This window comes from Grus americana, chromosome 3 (assembly GCF_028858705.1).
Source record: "Grus americana isolate bGruAme1 chromosome 3, bGruAme1.mat, whole genome shotgun sequence".
NCBI classification, from domain to species: domain Eukaryota; kingdom Metazoa; phylum Chordata; class Aves; order Gruiformes; family Gruidae; genus Grus; species Grus americana.
This window is the reverse complement of record NC_072854.1, coordinates 115,376,208-115,390,877: the sequence shown is the minus strand read 5'-3', so window position 1 is coordinate 115,390,877 and position 14,670 is coordinate 115,376,208. Positions and strand designations below refer to the sequence as shown.

The 14,670-nt window shown below is 66.0% G+C and overlaps 4 protein-coding genes across 12 annotated transcripts; all 4 read left to right on the top strand.

Annotated features, from left to right (window-relative positions):
• Positions 1–69: 69 nt before the first annotated feature.
• LOC129205322 (uncharacterized) lies at positions 70–2,210 on the top strand. 5 transcript variants are annotated; one of them, XM_054822639.1, is made up of 7 exons: positions 70–223; positions 344–463; positions 657–830; positions 966–1,007; positions 1,159–1,243; positions 1,355–1,408; positions 1,729–2,210. In XM_054822639.1, the coding sequence occupies exons 1-7, from the start codon at positions 192–194 to the stop codon at positions 2,191–2,193; spliced, it is 972 nt and encodes a 323-aa protein (XP_054678614.1). In that variant the 5' UTR covers positions 70–191; the 3' UTR covers positions 2,194–2,210. The 5 variants fall into 5 exon arrangements, with proteins under 5 accessions (XP_054678614.1, XP_054678613.1, XP_054678616.1 ...); XM_054822638.1 differs by having other exon boundaries at positions 1,159–1,408; positions 1,729–1,795; positions 1,877–2,210; XM_054822641.1 differs by having other exon boundaries at positions 1,715–1,960.
• On the top strand, positions 2,209–5,103 carry LOC129204596 (T-cell activation Rho GTPase-activating protein-like; the record flags this gene model as incomplete). The annotated part of the gene is made up of 8 exons (XM_054820822.1): positions 2,209–2,409; positions 2,604–2,765; positions 2,850–2,959; positions 3,127–3,322; positions 3,500–3,617; positions 3,925–4,073; positions 4,541–4,632; positions 4,719–5,103. Coding segments are annotated over 8 exons (1,344 nt in total), but the record flags the coding sequence as incomplete, so codon positions are not given.
• A 3,068-nt stretch (positions 5,104–8,171) lies between these two features.
• Positions 8,172–10,308, top strand: LOC129205387 (uncharacterized). Of its 5 annotated transcripts, none has more exons than XM_054822834.1 (7): positions 8,172–8,321; positions 8,442–8,561; positions 8,755–8,928; positions 9,064–9,105; positions 9,257–9,341; positions 9,453–9,506; positions 9,827–10,308. In XM_054822834.1, the coding sequence occupies exons 1-7, from the start codon at positions 8,290–8,292 to the stop codon at positions 10,289–10,291; spliced, it is 972 nt and encodes a 323-aa protein (XP_054678809.1). In that variant the 5' UTR covers positions 8,172–8,289; the 3' UTR covers positions 10,292–10,308. The 5 variants fall into 5 exon arrangements, with proteins under 5 accessions (XP_054678809.1, XP_054678808.1, XP_054678811.1 ...); XM_054822833.1 differs by having other exon boundaries at positions 9,257–9,506; positions 9,827–9,893; positions 9,975–10,308; XM_054822836.1 differs by having other exon boundaries at positions 9,813–10,058.
• LOC129204595 (T-cell activation Rho GTPase-activating protein-like) lies at positions 10,307–13,645 on the top strand (the record flags this gene model as incomplete). The annotated part of the gene is made up of 8 exons (XM_054820821.1): positions 10,307–10,507; positions 10,702–10,863; positions 10,948–11,057; positions 11,225–11,420; positions 11,598–11,715; positions 12,639–12,730; positions 12,817–13,082; positions 13,220–13,645. Coding segments are annotated over 7 exons (954 nt in total), but the record flags the coding sequence as incomplete, so codon positions are not given.
• Positions 13,646–14,670: the final 1,025 nt, after the last annotated feature.

Here is a 14,670-nt window from a genome sequence, read left to right as displayed (position 1 = left end):
GGCTCCCAGCGTTGGTCAGTTGGAGCCAACAGCCCGCAGAGACAGCAGCACGGAGCTGTGCTGGCTGCGAGGAGGCAGGATCTGGCCGAGCAGCCACTAGCACCGGCACCGGCGGCCCGCTTCCCATCCTCGCCATCGCCGGCTGGCGCGAGTCCTTGGTGCCCGGCGAGGGGCCTCCTGTCCCGGGCGCGATGGGCCAGGCCAACTGCTGCTGCGGCTCCAGGTAGGCTCCCCGGGCGGCTTGGGGACACGCGGGCACGGCCGGGCCCCGCAGCAGCAGCAGCAGCAGCAGCAGCAGCAGCAGCAGCAGCCTTTCTCATGCCCGCCGCTCGCTGCTCCGCAGGGAGGCTCTCAGCGAGGCCGAGGCGGTGCTGAGCGCGGACGTGCAGCTGAGCCGGGGCCGCGAGAGGAGCGCGAGGCGCCTTCTCCTCCTCCAAGAGGAGCTGGTGGTGGCCAAGTTGCAGTAAGAGCCTCAGCGCCCCGCTGCCTTTGCCCCATGCCTGACCCCGGCACCATTGCGGGGACACCCGGGCACCAGCCCCAGGCCCCGGGACCTTGGTGCTGGACGCATCGATCCACGTCCGTGCCAAGGGCAGGTGGGGGAGCCCGAGGAGGCCACCTCCATGCAGCTCCCCGCCTTCCCCTGCTCTCCGCAGAGGTGGCACCAGCCTGCGCCCACAGCTGCGCCTGGCCCTGGAGCAGCTGTGGGTGCTGAGCGGCAGGAAGGAGGCGGCGGGGGAGGAAGAAGAGGAGGAGCAGGAAGGCAGCGGCGTGGACAGGAGCTCCCTCGTCTTCGTCTGGCCCAGCGGCTCCTGCATTGCCACTTTCGGGCGAGTTGTGCTCCACGGGGCTTCGTCCTGCCCCGTCTCCTTGCCCATGGGGCAGGGCTGTGCCGGCGCCCGCCTCTGCCCACGGGCTGGGGGGCAGCGGGGCCTGACGCTCTTTCTCCTCCTCTCTGTCTGCAGCTCCCGGGCACTGAAGGAGCTGTGGCTGGGCACACTGCTGGGGTGAGCCGGGGGAGGGATGCTCCGGGCGCAGCCCGACGGGGGAAGACAGCTCCCCAGCTGGGGAGAGGTGCCCCCGCGGCACCCCCCGACAAGAGAGAAGAGGTGTCTTGGGGCTCAGCCGGCCCTCTCCCTGTCCCTTCTTGTGGCACAGGGCACCCGAAGGAGCCGCGAAAGTGCGGGTGACCCGTCTCCCATCGCTCCAAGTCCTGGAGAAGGAGCTGAGGCGCCGCCGTGCCGTGAGTGTCTCTCTGGCCTGGGCTCTGTCCCCGAGCGAGCGCTGGTCCTGCAGCTGCCGAGCAGCAGAGGCACGGCTGCTCAGCTCCTCGCCCTCTTTCTCGCTTGGCCAGGGGAGGACATTCAGCGCCAGGAGCCTGGAGAGGCTGCTGGAGGGCCAGGCCAAGGTGAGAGCGGCGGCCTTTTGGCCACCTCTGGCTGTGCCGCCGTGTGCGGCGAGCGGAGCGAGCTCGTGCGGGACAGAGGGCTGGAGGGAGGGAGGGTGCCGCGGTGCCACTCAGGGAGCGGAGAGGCTTGGGGAGCCCCCAGGAACGCCGGCACGTCCCGGCTGTTGGCGCTGGGAGGAAACCCGCCGCGCGGGGCAGAGAGCCCGGGAGAGCGGAGGGTCCCGGCTCTGCCGCGCGCGGGCTGCCGGTGCCGGGGGGCAGCTGGCTGGTGGCCCTTTCTGCTGTGGGGCTGCCCTCTAAGCACAGCCTGCTTCTTGCAGGCCGATCGCAAGCAAGGGCTCGCGCCGGTCCCGTCCGGCGACGCGGGGGCACGCTGCCGCTCAGCAGGTGAGTATTGGAAAGCAAGGCCAGCTCCTGCAACCGACCGGCTGAGCTGTGCTCACTTGTCCCTTGAGTGTCGCCATGCAGGTGCGGTAGCCCGAGGGAGGACGTCGGCGGGAGGAGCAAGGACACCCGCTGGGCAGCGGCCGCTGGATGTGGTTCTGCGGGGACAGGGAGCCTCTGCTGCTGCTGCTGCTGCTGCTGCTGCCCCGGGGCTTGGCAGGGCGAGGGCTGGGCCGGGCTGTCCCGGTGGCACGCCGGCTCTCGGGAGCCTCCGAGCGAGCCAGAGCCGCGGTTCCGGCCGCTGGCTCCCTGCCCCCCCTGCCGCACCGCTCAGCGCTGCGCTGCAGGGCAGGGCAGGGCAGGGCAGGCTCCGGGAGCGCTGGCCTGGCGGTCTCCATTGAGGGGCTCGTGCTCTCTTTTCCTTTGCAGCAGGAGGGAGCAGCTGCAGCAGCAGGAACAGGAGGAGGACACGGCTGCCCTGGCCCTTTGCTCTGCGGCGCAGCCCGGCCGCTGCCCAGGCGCCAGGGCAGGCGGGCTGCGGCTGCAGCAGGGCGCTCTTTGGCCAGCCCCTGGCAGCCGTCTGCGGGGAGGAGGGCACGCTGCCCCGGCCCATCCAGGTAAGGCAGCCTGGACAGGGGGTCCCCAGCCCTCCAGGTGCTCCGTAGAGGCTGTGGGTGTCCCCGGGAGCTGCGGGGAGGAGGGCCTGGGCACTTCAGCCCCAGCAAGGAGCCAGGTCTGGGGCAGCGCTCTGGCCGGCGCTGTTGGAAGGCAGCTCCGCAGGCAAGCAAGCGTCCTCCTGCCTCTCCTGCAGGAGCTGCTGGCTGTCCTGCAGCAGGAAGGGCCATCGACGGAGGGGATATTCCGGCAAGCTGCCAGCGTGACAGCGCTTCGGGAGCTGCGGGAGGCCCTGGACCGCGGTGCAGAGGTGGAGCTGGGAAGGCAGCCGGCGCTGCTGCTGGCTATCCTCTTGAAGGTGAGCGCTTGGGAGCTGCCGCCGGAGGAGCTCCTGGCTGGCCTGGAGTGTCCAAAGGCTCAGCTGGAGGCCCGGGCCTTGCAGGACTTCCTGCGAAGCATCCCCTCCAAGCTCCTCGTCAACGACCTCTACGAGGACTGGATGGCCGCCATGCGGAGGACCAGCAAGGAGGAGAAGATGGCAGAGCTGAAAGCGTAAGCGTGGGCAGCAGCCTGCCTGTTGAGCAGGAGCCCTGAGCGCTGGCCGAGAGCACCTGGAGAGCTGCGCGACACAGCCGCCGCCTCCCACCTGCCTCGGGCGAGCCTGGGGGATGGCTGTGGGCAGCATCTGCTCCATGAACCTTGCGTTCCTGTTCCCTCAGGGTGGCCGAGAAGCTGCCCGCGGCCAACGTCCTCCTCCTGAAGCGGCTGCTCTCCCTCCTCCGGCGCATCGCCCGCAGCGCGGGCACCAGCAGGATGAGCTCCAGCAACCTGGCCATCTGCATGGGGCCAAGCCTGCTGAGCCCACCGCACGAGGACCTGCTCCCGCTGGAGGCCATGCTGGAGGCGACCGAGAAGGTACGCTGTCTGGCCCTGCTGGCTGCGGCCTTCCCGGCCCGGCCCATCCTCCGAGCTTGGCTGCTCAGAGGTCTCCGGCTGCCTCCTGCCTGGAGCGAGGGTCGGGAGTGGGAAAGGCCGCTTGCTCGGCCCCGTTTTCCGGCAGCTGGCTTGAGAGCAAGGCTTTGATGTGTGCAGGTGAAGGTGCTGGTGGAGTTCCTGGTGGAGAACTGCAGGGAACTCTTTGGGGAGGAGACCGCTGAGCTTTGCTGTCCAGCAGCCGAGGAGTCGCCAGCCCCCAGGCAGAGCTCCCGAGGTAAGCGGAGGGACCGAGGCTTGTCACAGCCTGGGGCTCGGGACGCCAGAACCCTCGGCGTCGTTCCTGGCGGGGCTGGGCAGCGAGCGTCGCCCTCGGAGCCCCGCTTGTCCCCTGGCCTCTCTTGGGCCGCTGCCTCTCGGGGCACGAGCGCTTTGTTTTGCTCGGCAAGGTGAGCCGAAGCGGGCAGACAGGGCAGCCGAGGGCTGAGCCCAGCAGTGGCGTAGGGCTTCGGCAGGCTTTGGCCGGAGCTGGTTTCTCCTTCCCAGAAGTCCCTCACCGTGCTGCACGTGCTTTTTCTTTCGAGGCCCGCGTTTGGCAGAGCAAAGCGTCCCTGCGGTCAGAGCAGAGCCCGAGCGTCAGGCAGATGCCTCGCCGCGCACGCCCGCCTCTCTAGAGCTCGGTGTCCTCCGAGAAGCCGGGGGAGATACGGTGGTGGGGTCTGACGCGGGAGAGGTAGGTCAGGTCCCCAAAGCCCGTGACAGCGTCTCTGGTGTGGGAGGGGAGTTTCTGGAGAGGCCAAGTGGCTGCTGTGCCCCTGCCTGGCAGCAGAGCTGCTGCGGGTTTGGGCGATTCCTCCGGCGCCCGGGATGGGCCGTGGTAACGAAAACTGGCACGCTTGTTTCTCAAAGGCACTGGGCATGTGCTCCAGCAAACCAAATGCCCACAAAACACCGTCGGAAGGGCAGAGGGGAGCAGCCGCTGACTTCCGAGGGCTTTTGCCCAGGTCCTACTTCCTATCAGAGCTTCATCGAGTCTCTTTGGAGGGGGCGGGTGGGGGGGGGGGCGCTGTGCGGACCGTGGCGGATGCAAAGCAGCCAAAGGGCTCTCCTCTGCAGAGCTGAGGTAGCAATTTGTCCGGGAGCTGCTTACGGCTCCGGGTCATCTCTTGCCACCTGCTACCTCCGACTTTTCTGTTGTAGGCACCTCCGGCTTTGCCTCCGAGCACCCCCGAGAGCGCGGCAGACTCCCCGGGGCGCCCCGAAGAACTGGCGAGCCTTTCAAGGGAAAGAAGGTAAACTGAGCCGGTTGTGGTTCGAATGGGAACGGACTCCAGCGGATGGTGGCTTTCCCTCGCTGATACCTCTGTGGGATGGAAAGGTTTGCAGGCTCTCCCCAGGCCGAGGGAAAAAGAAGAGAGCGAAAGAGGAAACAGGCCTGGGGGGAGGAGAGTGAAAGCCCCGTGGAAGAGACGAGGAGGAAGAAGAGGGCAGAAGTTTCTGGGGCTGGACCAAAGAGAAGAGGCAGGAGGGTGCAGGAGGCCAGGAGGCCCACGTGGAAGAGACGAGGAGGAAGAAGAGGGCAGAAGTTTCTGGGGCTGGACCAAAGAGAAGAGGCAGGAGGGTGCAGGAGGCCAGGAGGCCCAGGTGTGTACCAGGCTCTGCCGCCCATCTTTGCCACGAACGGTTCCTCGTGAAGGGTGTGCCCCAAGGAGAGGGGAACAAAGCCCTGCCTCGTCCTGCCCTTCTGGCTTTATGGGAGCTTTCTGACTCTGTTGTTGCAGGTGCCGATTCATTTTCCCTGGCTGAAGCGCTGTGAGTCCTGGGCCCCCGCAGCTGTTGTCCACAAATAAAATGATCTTTTGTCTCTTCGGACTGTGCCTCCTGCCGTGGGATATTCGGGAGTGGGGAGCTGTGGTCTGGGGATGAATTGTCAGGGAGGAGTCTGGGATCGTCCCTTGTCCCAGCACCCTTTGCAGCAGGCATCAGGGCCGAGTGGAGGCGCTTTAGGAGGGAAACTGTAATGGGTTTGCGTGGCAAGGTTTTGGCAGCGGGGGGGGGGCCTACAGCGGTGGCTTCTGTGAGAAGCTGCTAGAAGCTTCCCCCGTGTCCGATAGAGCCAATGCCGGCCGGCTCTAAGACGGACCCGCCGCCGGCCAAGGCCGAGCCCATCAGCGACGGTGGTAGCGCCTATGGGATAACATAGTTAAGAAGGGAAAAAACCCCCCTAGCGGGAGCTTTTGCAGCCGGAGAGAGGAGTGAGGAGATGTGAGAAACTCTGCAGACACCAAGGTCAGTGCAGAAGGAGGGGGAGGAGGCGCTCCAGGCGCCGGAGCAGAGATTCCCCTGCAGCCCGTGGAGAAGACCATGGTGAGGCAGGCTGTCCCCCTGCAGCCCACGGAGGAAGGATGATGGGGAGCAGAGATTCCACCTGCAGCCCGTGGAGGACCCCACGCCGGAGCAGGTGGAGGCACCCACAGGAGGCTGTGACCCCGTGGGAAGCCCGCGCTGGAGCAGGCTCCTGGCGGGACCTGTGGCCCCGTGGAGAGAGGAGCCCACGCCGGAGCAGGTTTGCTGGCAGGACTTGTGACCCCGTGGGGGACCCACGCTGGAGCAGTCTCTTCCGGAAGGTCTGCACCCCGTGGGAGGGACCCCACGCTGGAGCAGTTGGTGAAGAACTGCAGCCCGTGGGAAGGACTCCTGTGGGAGAAGTTGGTGGAGGACTGCCTGCCGTGGGAGGGACCCCACGCTGGAGCAGGGGCAGAGTGTGAGGAGTCCTCCCCCTGAGGAGGAAGGAGCGGCAGAGACACCGTGTGATGAACTGACCACAACCCCCATTCCCCGTCCCCCTCTGCCGCGGCCGGGGAGGAGGGAGAGGAATCGGGAGTAAAGTTAAGCCCGGGAAGGAGGGAGGGGTGGGAGGAGGTGTTTGAAGGTTTGGTTTTATTTCTCATTGCCCTACTCTGTTTTGCTTGATAATAAATGAGATGACTTTTTTTTCCAAGTTGGGTCGGTTTTGCCCGTGACGGTAATTAGCGACTGATCTCTCCCCGTCCTCATCTCCACCCACGAGCCTCTCGCTACATTTTCTCTGCCCTGTCCGGTTGAGGAGGGGAGCGATCGAGCAGCTTTGGTGGGTCGGCCGCAAAAGAAACCCACCCCAGAACCCCAAGCAGAGAGTCCCAGAGGGGAGGGTGGACGTTGGAAAGGACCTGTGGAGGTCCTTGGGTCCAACATCTGCTCAGGCAGGCTCCCCTAGAGCAGCTTGCCCAGGACCTCGTCCTCTGGAGCTTTGAGTATCTCCCGGGAGGAGCGCCGGGAGGGGAGCGCAAGGGCAGGACGTAGGCAGGGCACGATGGCCAGGAAGGGCTCGAGGTCCCTACGCAGCCGCCGTCCCCTGCAGCCATCCTCCTTGCGCGCTGATTGTCGGGCAGTTTCCTCAGACCCGCTTCGCTCACGGCAAGGGCAGAGATTAACTGCCACGCCGGGCGCTCTAAATGCCTCAGCTCACCCAAAAAGCTTTGGAAGCGGCTCCAGCAGCAGCCGGGCTGCCGAGGCTTCGGTGCATGCCCGTGTGATGCAGGGGACGCCCGCACCATTCTGTGTTTGGAAGCGTTATCACCGTCGGCTCGGCAGCCCTTTTGCTTGTAAGCGCACGTGTTGCAAGTTATGAGTTACAAATTACAGCTGTGACTTAGAGAACTTGTAACTTTGAAACCTAATGAATGAATTGGCGAAGGAGTGAATCCACACGTCAGACTGGTCTGGACAAAGTGGATGTAGCCCTTGGTTGCCATTCTTCTTTGTGTGTTTTATGAACTCATAGACTAGAGTTGAATTTATGGAGTACGTTGTCCTACCAATGTGAGAGATCCAAACAGACCACGACGCTGCGCAGTCCAGAAGCAGCTTCCTCCTGTTGCTTGGCACGGTCTGCTGGACAGGGTGGGTGCTATTTACTGGTTTGAGCAGCTCTACAGAAAGCTGCTCAGCAGTAGCCAACGCACCCCTTGGGTTCTCAAGGCTGTTTGCAGCACAGATGCAAAGCACAGCCCCGTAGCAGCTCCTGGGAAGAAATGTCCTGATGCAGCTCATCCAACGGTTGCATTTCAGGACTTCTGCTGCTCCCTCTTTAAACTCTGCTGGCCTTCGCTGGGCTACGGCGGCAGCACTTCAGGCTGGTCTAGGTTCTGCCAATCGTCCTGGGGCATGAACGGTCCTAGCGAGACCAGCCTTCAGACATCCCAGGCCCTGGAGACCTGCCCGGCGGGGGGAAGGCTGGAGCAAAGAAGAGGTGCCCTCCGTGCAAGAGGCTCCGGCAGGATGAGGTGTCAGAGGATGAGATTAGAGAAGACTTGAGCAAAGCGGGGAGGCAGAAGACGTCCCTGTCGGGCCCCCACGGGGTGCGCCCTCAAGTGCCGAGGGGGCTGGCAGGTGGCCTTGCGAGGCCCCTCCACAAGGGAGATGCGCCTGAGGACTGGAAGAAAGCAAAGAGCCCATGGGCTGAGGAGCAGCGCAGTGGCCGGGAAAGCGGCCGAGCGGCCGGCCCCAGGGGGTGGTGGCCGGTGGCACCAAGTCGAGTCGGAGGCCAGGGAGGAGCGGTGAGCCGCGAGGCAAGGGGCAGTGCCAGCAGGTGGAGGCAGGTGGTCCTCGCCCCGGGCTGTGCCCTGCTCTGGGCTCCCCAGTGCAAGGCAGCCATGGCCATCCTGGAGAGAACCCTCAGCCCAGTGCCCCCCCCAGTGCCCCTCCCACTTTCCGTTGGGCTCCCAGCGTTGGTCAGTTGGAGCCAACAGCCCGCAGAGACAGCAGCACGGAGCTGTGCTGGCTGCGAGGAGGCAGGATCTGGCCGAGCAGCCACTAGCACCGGCACCGGCGGCCCGCTTCCCATCCTCGCCATCGCCGGCTGGCGCGAGTCCTTGGTGCCCGGCGAGGGGCCTCCTGTCCCGGGCGCGATGGGCCAGGCCAACTGCTGCTGCGGCTCCAGGTAGGCTCCCCGGGCGGCTTGGGGACACGCGGGCACGGCCGGGCCCCGCAGCAGCAGCAGCAGCAGCAGCAGCAGCAGCAGCAGCAGCCTTTCTCATGCCCGCCGCTCGCTGCTCCGCAGGGAGGCTCTCAGCGAGGCCGAGGCGGTGCTGAGCGCGGACGTGCAGCTGAGCCGGGGCCGCGAGAGGAGCGCGAGGCGCCTTCTCCTCCTCCAAGAGGAGCTGGTGGTGGCCAAGTTGCAGTAAGAGCCTCAGCGCCCCGCTGCCTTTGCCCCATGCCTGACCCCGGCACCATTGCGGGGACACCCGGGCACCAGCCCCAGGCCCCGGGACCTTGGTGCTGGACGCATCGATCCACGTCCGTGCCAAGGGCAGGTGGGGGAGCCCGAGGAGGCCACCTCCATGCAGCTCCCCGCCTTCCCCTGCTCTCCGCAGAGGTGGCACCAGCCTGCGCCCACAGCTGCGCCTGGCCCTGGAGCAGCTGTGGGTGCTGAGCGGCAGGAAGGAGGCGGCGGGGGAGGAAGAAGAGGAGGAGCAGGAAGGCAGCGGCGTGGACAGGAGCTCCCTCGTCTTCGTCTGGCCCAGCGGCTCCTGCATTGCCACTTTCGGGCGAGTTGTGCTCCACGGGGCTTCGTCCTGCCCCGTCTCCTTGCCCATGGGGCAGGGCTGTGCCGGCGCCCGCCTCTGCCCACGGGCTGGGGGGCAGCGGGGCCTGACGCTCTTTCTCCTCCTCTCTGTCTGCAGCTCCCGGGCACTGAAGGAGCTGTGGCTGGGCACACTGCTGGGGTGAGCCGGGGGAGGGATGCTCCGGGCGCAGCCCGACGGGGGAAGACAGCTCCCCAGCTGGGGAGAGGTGCCCCCGCGGCACCCCCCGACAAGAGAGAAGAGGTGTCTTGGGGCTCAGCCGGCCCTCTCCCTGTCCCTTCTTGTGGCACAGGGCACCCGAAGGAGCCGCGAAAGTGCGGGTGACCCGTCTCCCATCGCTCCAAGTCCTGGAGAAGGAGCTGAGGCGCCGCCGTGCCGTGAGTGTCTCTCTGGCCTGGGCTCTGTCCCCGAGCGAGCGCTGGTCCTGCAGCTGCCGAGCAGCAGAGGCACGGCTGCTCAGCTCCTCGCCCTCTTTCTCGCTTGGCCAGGGGAGGACATTCAGCGCCAGGAGCCTGGAGAGGCTGCTGGAGGGCCAGGCCAAGGTGAGAGCGGCGGCCTTTTGGCCACCTCTGGCTGTGCCGCCGTGTGCGGCGAGCGGAGCGAGCTCGTGCGGGACAGAGGGCTGGAGGGAGGGAGGGTGCCGCGGTGCCACTCAGGGAGCGGAGAGGCTTGGGGAGCCCCCAGGAACGCCGGCACGTCCCGGCTGTTGGCGCTGGGAGGAAACCCGCCGCGCGGGGCAGAGAGCCCGGGAGAGCGGAGGGTCCCGGCTCTGCCGCGCGCGGGCTGCCGGTGCCGGGGGGCAGCTGGCTGGTGGCCCTTTCTGCTGTGGGGCTGCCCTCTAAGCACAGCCTGCTTCTTGCAGGCCGATCGCAAGCAAGGGCTCGCGCCGGTCCCGTCCGGCGACGCGGGGGCACGCTGCCGCTCAGCAGGTGAGTATTGGAAAGCAAGGCCAGCTCCTGCAACCGACCGGCTGAGCTGTGCTCACTTGTCCCTTGAGTGTCGCCATGCAGGTGCGGTAGCCCGAGGGAGGACGTCGGCGGGAGGAGCAAGGACACCCGCTGGGCAGCGGCCGCTGGATGTGGTTCTGCGGGGACAGGGAGCCTCTGCTGCTGCTGCTGCTGCTGCTGCTGCCCCGGGGCTTGGCAGGGCGAGGGCTGGGCCGGGCTGTCCCGGTGGCACGCCGGCTCTCGGGAGCCTCCGAGCGAGCCAGAGCCGCGGTTCCGGCCGCTGGCTCCCTGCCCCCCCTGCCGCACCGCTCAGCGCTGCGCTGCAGGGCAGGGCAGGGCAGGGCAGGCTCCGGGAGCGCTGGCCTGGCGGTCTCCATTGAGGGGCTCGTGCTCTCTTTTCCTTTGCAGCAGGAGGGAGCAGCTGCAGCAGCAGGAACAGGAGGAGGACACGGCTGCCCTGGCCCTTTGCTCTGCGGCGCAGCCCGGCCGCTGCCCAGGCGCCAGGGCAGGCGGGCTGCGGCTGCAGCAGGGCGCTCTTTGGCCAGCCCCTGGCAGCCGTCTGCGGGGAGGAGGGCACGCTGCCCCGGCCCATCCAGGTAAGGCAGCCTGGACAGGGGGTCCCCAGCCCTCCAGGTGCTCCGTAGAGGCTGTGGGTGTCCCCGGGAGCTGCGGGGAGGAGGGCCTGGGCACTTCAGCCCCAGCAAGGAGCCAGGTCTGGGGCAGCGCTCTGGCCGGCGCTGTTGGAAGGCAGCTCCGCAGGCAAGCAAGCGTCCTCCTGCCTCTCCTGCAGGAGCTGCTGGCTGTCCTGCAGCAGGAAGGGCCATCGACGGAGGGGATATTCCGGCAAGCTGCCAGCGTGACAGCGCTTCGGGAGCTGCGGGAGGCCCTGGACCGCGGTGCAGAGGTGGAGCTGGGAAGGCAGCCGGCGCTGCTGCTGGCTATCCTCTTGAAGGTGAGCGCTTGGGAGCTGCCGCCGGAGGAGCTCCTGGCTGGCCTGGAGTGTCCAAAGGCTCAGCTGGAGGCCCGGGCCTTGCAGGACTTCCTGCGAAGCATCCCCTCCAAGCTCCTCGTCAACGACCTCTACGAGGACTGGATGGCCGCCATGCGGAGGACCAGCAAGGAGGAGAAGATGGCAGAGCTGAAAGCGTAAGCGTGGGCAGCAGCCTGCCTGTTGAGCAGGAGCCCTGAGCGCTGGCCGAGAGCACCTGGAGAGCTGCGCGACACAGCCGCCGCCTCCCACCTGCCTCGGGCGAGCCTGGGGGATGGCTGTGGGCAGCATCTGCTCCATGAACCTTGCGTTCCTGTTCCCTCAGGGTGGCCGAGAAGCTGCCCGCGGCCAACGTCCTCCTCCTGAAGCGGCTGCTCTCCCTCCTCCGGCGCATCGCCCGCAGCGCGGGCACCAGCAGGATGAGCTCCAGCAACCTGGCCATCTGCATGGGGCCAAGCCTGCTGAGCCCACCGCACGAGGACCTGCTCCCGCTGGAGGCCATGCTGGAGGCGACCGAGAAGGTACGCTGTCTGGCCCTGCTGGCTGCGGCCTTCCCGGCCCGTCCCATCCTCCGAGCTTGGCTGCTCAGAGGTCTCCGGCTGCCTCCTGCCTGGAGCGAGGGTCGGGAGTGGGAAAGGCCGCTTGCTCGGCCCCGTTTTCCGGCAGCTGGCTTGAGAGCAAGGCTTTGATGTGTGCAGGTGAAGGTGCTGGTGGAGTTCCTGGTGGAGAACTGCAGGGAACTCTTTGGGGAGGAGACCGCTGAGCTTTGCTGTCCAGCAGCCGAGGAGTCGCCAGCCCCCAGGCAGAGCTCCCGAGGTAAGCGGAGGGACCGAGGCTTGTCACAGCCTGGGGCTCGGGACGCCAGAACCCTCGGCGTCGTTCCTGGCGGGGCTGGGCAGCGAGCGTCGCCCTCGGAGCCCCGCTTGTCCCCTGGCCTCTCTTGGGCCGCTGCCTCTCGGGGCACGAGCGCTTTGTTTTGCTCGGCAAGGTGAGCCGAAGCGGGCAGACAGGGCAGCCGAGGGCTGAGCCCAGCAGTGGCGTAGGGCTTCGGCGGGCTTTGGCCGGAGCTGGTTTCTCCTTCCCAGAAGTCCCTCACCGTGCTGCACGTGCTTTTTCTTTCGAGGCCCGCGTTTGGCAGAGCAAAGCGTCCCTGCGGTCAGAGCAGAGCCCGAGCGTCAGGCAGACGCCTCGCCGCGCACGCCCGCCTCTCTAGAGCTCGGTGTCCTCCGAGAAGCCGGGGGAGATACGGTGGTGGGGTCTGACGCGGGAGAGGTAGGTCAGGTCCCCAAAGCCCGTGACAGCGTCTCTGGTGTGGGAGGGGAGTTTCTGGAGAGGCCAAGTGGCTGCTGTGCCCCTGCCTGGCAGCAGAGCTGCTGCGGGTTTGGGCGATTCCTCCGGCGCCCGGGATGGGCCGTGGTAACGAAAACTGGCACGCTTGTTTCTCAAAGGCACTGGGCATGTGCTCCAGCAAACCAAATGCCCACAAAACACCGTCGGAAGGGCAGAGGGGAGCAGCCGCTGACTTCCGAGGGCTTTTGCCCAGGTCCTACTTCCTATCAGAGCTTCATCGAGTCTCTTTGGAGGGGGCGGGTGGGGGGGGGGGCGCTGTGCGGACCGTGGCGGATGCAAAGCAGCCAAAGGGCTCTCCTCTGCAGAGCTGAGGTAGCAATTTGTCCGGGAGCTGCTTACGGCTCCGGGTCATCTCTTGCCACCTGCTACCTCCGACTTTTCTGTTGTAGGCACCTCCGGCTTTGCCTCCGAGCACCCCCGAGAGCGCGGCAGACTCCCCGGGGCGCCCCGAAGAACTGGCGAGCCTTTCAAGGGAAAGAAGGTAAACTGAGCCGGTTGTGGTTCGAATGGGAACGGACTCCAGCGGATGGTGGCTTTCCCTCGCTGATACCTCTGTGGGATGGAAAGGTTTGCAGGCTCTCCCCAGGCCGAGGGAAAAAGAAGAGAGCGAAAGAGGAAACAGGCCTGGGGGGAGGAGAGTGAAAGCCCCGTGGAAGAGACGAGGAGGAAGAAGAGGGCAGAAGTTTCTGGGGCTGGACCAAAGAGAAGAGGCAGGAGGGTGCAGGAGGCCAGGAGGCCCACGTGGAAGAGACGAGGAGGAAGAAGAGGGCAGAAGTTTCTGGGGCTGGACCAAAGAGAAGAGGCAGGAGGGTGCAGGAGGCCAGGAGGCCCAGGTGTGTACCAGGCTCTGCCGCCCATCTTTGCCACGAACGGTTCCTCGTGAAGGGTGTGCCCCAAGGAGAGGGGAACAAAGCCCTGCCTCGTCCTGCCCTTCTGGCTTTATGGGAGCTTTCTGACTCTGTTGTTGCAGGTGCCGATTCATTTTCCCTGGCTGAAGCGCTGTGAGTCCTGGGCCCCCGCAGCTGTTGTCCACAAATAAAATGATCTTTTGTCTCTTCGGACTGTGCCTCCTGCCGTGGGATATTCGGGAGTGGGGAGCTGTGGTCTGGGGATGAATTGTCAGGGAGGAGTCTGGGATCGTCCCTTGTCCCAGCACCCTTTGCAGCAGGCATCAGGGCCGAGTGGAGGCGCTTTAGGAGGGAAACTGTAATGGGTTTGCGTGGCAAGGTTTTGGCAGCGGGGGGGGGCCTACAGCGGTGGCTTCTGTGAGAAGCTGCTAGAAGCTTCCCCCGTGTCCGATAGAGCCAATGCCGGCCGGCTCTAAGACGGACCCGCCGCCGGCCAAGGCCGAGCCCATCAGCGACGGTGGTAGCGCCTATGGGATAACATAGTTAAGAAGGGAAAAAACCCCCCTAGCGGGAGCTTTTGCAGCCGGAGAGAGGAGTGAGGAGATGTGAGAAACTCTGCAGACACCAAGGTCAGTGCAGAAGGAGGGGGAGGAGGCGCTCCAGGCGCCGGAGCAGAGATTCCCCTGCAGCCCGTGGAGAAGACCATGGTGAGGCAGGCTGTCCCCCTGCAGCCCACGGAGGAAGGATGATGGGGAGCAGAGATTCCACCTGCAGCCCGTGGAGGACCCCACGCCGGAGCAGGTGGAGGCACCCACAGGAGGCTGTGACCCCGTGGGAAGCCCGCGCTGGAGCAGGCTCCTGGCGGGACCTGTGGCCCCGTGGAGAGAGGAGCCCACGCCGGAGCAGGTTTGCTGGCAGGACTTGTGACCCCGTGGGGGACCCACGCTGGAGCAGTCTCTTCCGGAAGGTCTGCACCCCGTGGGAGGGACCCCACGCTGGAGCAGTTGGTGAAGAACTGCAGCCCGTGGGAAGGACTCCTGTGGGAGAAGTTGGTGGAGGACTGCCTGCCGTGGGAGGGACCCCACGCTGGAGCAGGGGCAGAGTGTGAGGAGTCCTCCCCCTGAGGAGGAAGGAGCGGCAGAGACACCGTGTGATGAACTGACCACAACCCCCATTCCCCGTCCCCCTCTGCCGCGGCCGGGGAGGAGGGAGAGGAATCGGGAGTAAAGTTAAGCCCGGGAAGGAGGGAGGGGTGGGAGGAGGTGTTTGAAGGTTTGGTTTTATTTCTCATTGCCCTACTCTGTTTTGCTTGATAATAAATGAGATGACTTTTTTTTCCAAGTTGGGTCGGTTTTGCCCGTGACGGTAATTAGCGACTGATCTCTCCCCGTCCTCATCTCCACCCACGAGCCTCTCGCTACATTTTCTCTGCCCTGTCCGGTTGAGGAGGGGAGCGATCGAGCAGCTTTGGTGGGTCGGCCGCAAAAGAAACCCACCCCAGAACCCCAAGCAGAGAGTCCCAGAGGGGAGGGTGGACGTTGGAAAGGACCTGTGGAGGTCCTTGGGTCCAACA

Bases quoted from the DNA above. Each gene is read 5' to 3' on its own strand.
- LOC129205322 (XM_054822637.1), top strand. From the start codon at position 192: ATGGGCCAGGCCAACTGCTGCTGCGGCTCCAG. The intron at 224-343 runs GTAGGCTCCCCG...GCTGCTCCGCAG, and splicing joins AACTGCTGCTGCGGCTCCAG to GGAGGCTCTCAGCGAGGCCG. The intron at 831-965 runs GCGAGTTGTGCT...CTCTGTCTGCAG, and splicing joins TCCTGCATTGCCACTTTCGG to CTCCCGGGCACTGAAGGAGC.
- LOC129205387 (XM_054822832.1), top strand. From the start codon at position 8,290: ATGGGCCAGGCCAACTGCTGCTGCGGCTCCAG. The intron at 8,562-8,754 runs GTAAGAGCCTCA...TGCTCTCCGCAG, and splicing joins CTGGTGGTGGCCAAGTTGCA to AGGTGGCACCAGCCTGCGCC. The intron at 8,929-9,063 runs GCGAGTTGTGCT...CTCTGTCTGCAG, and splicing joins TCCTGCATTGCCACTTTCGG to CTCCCGGGCACTGAAGGAGC.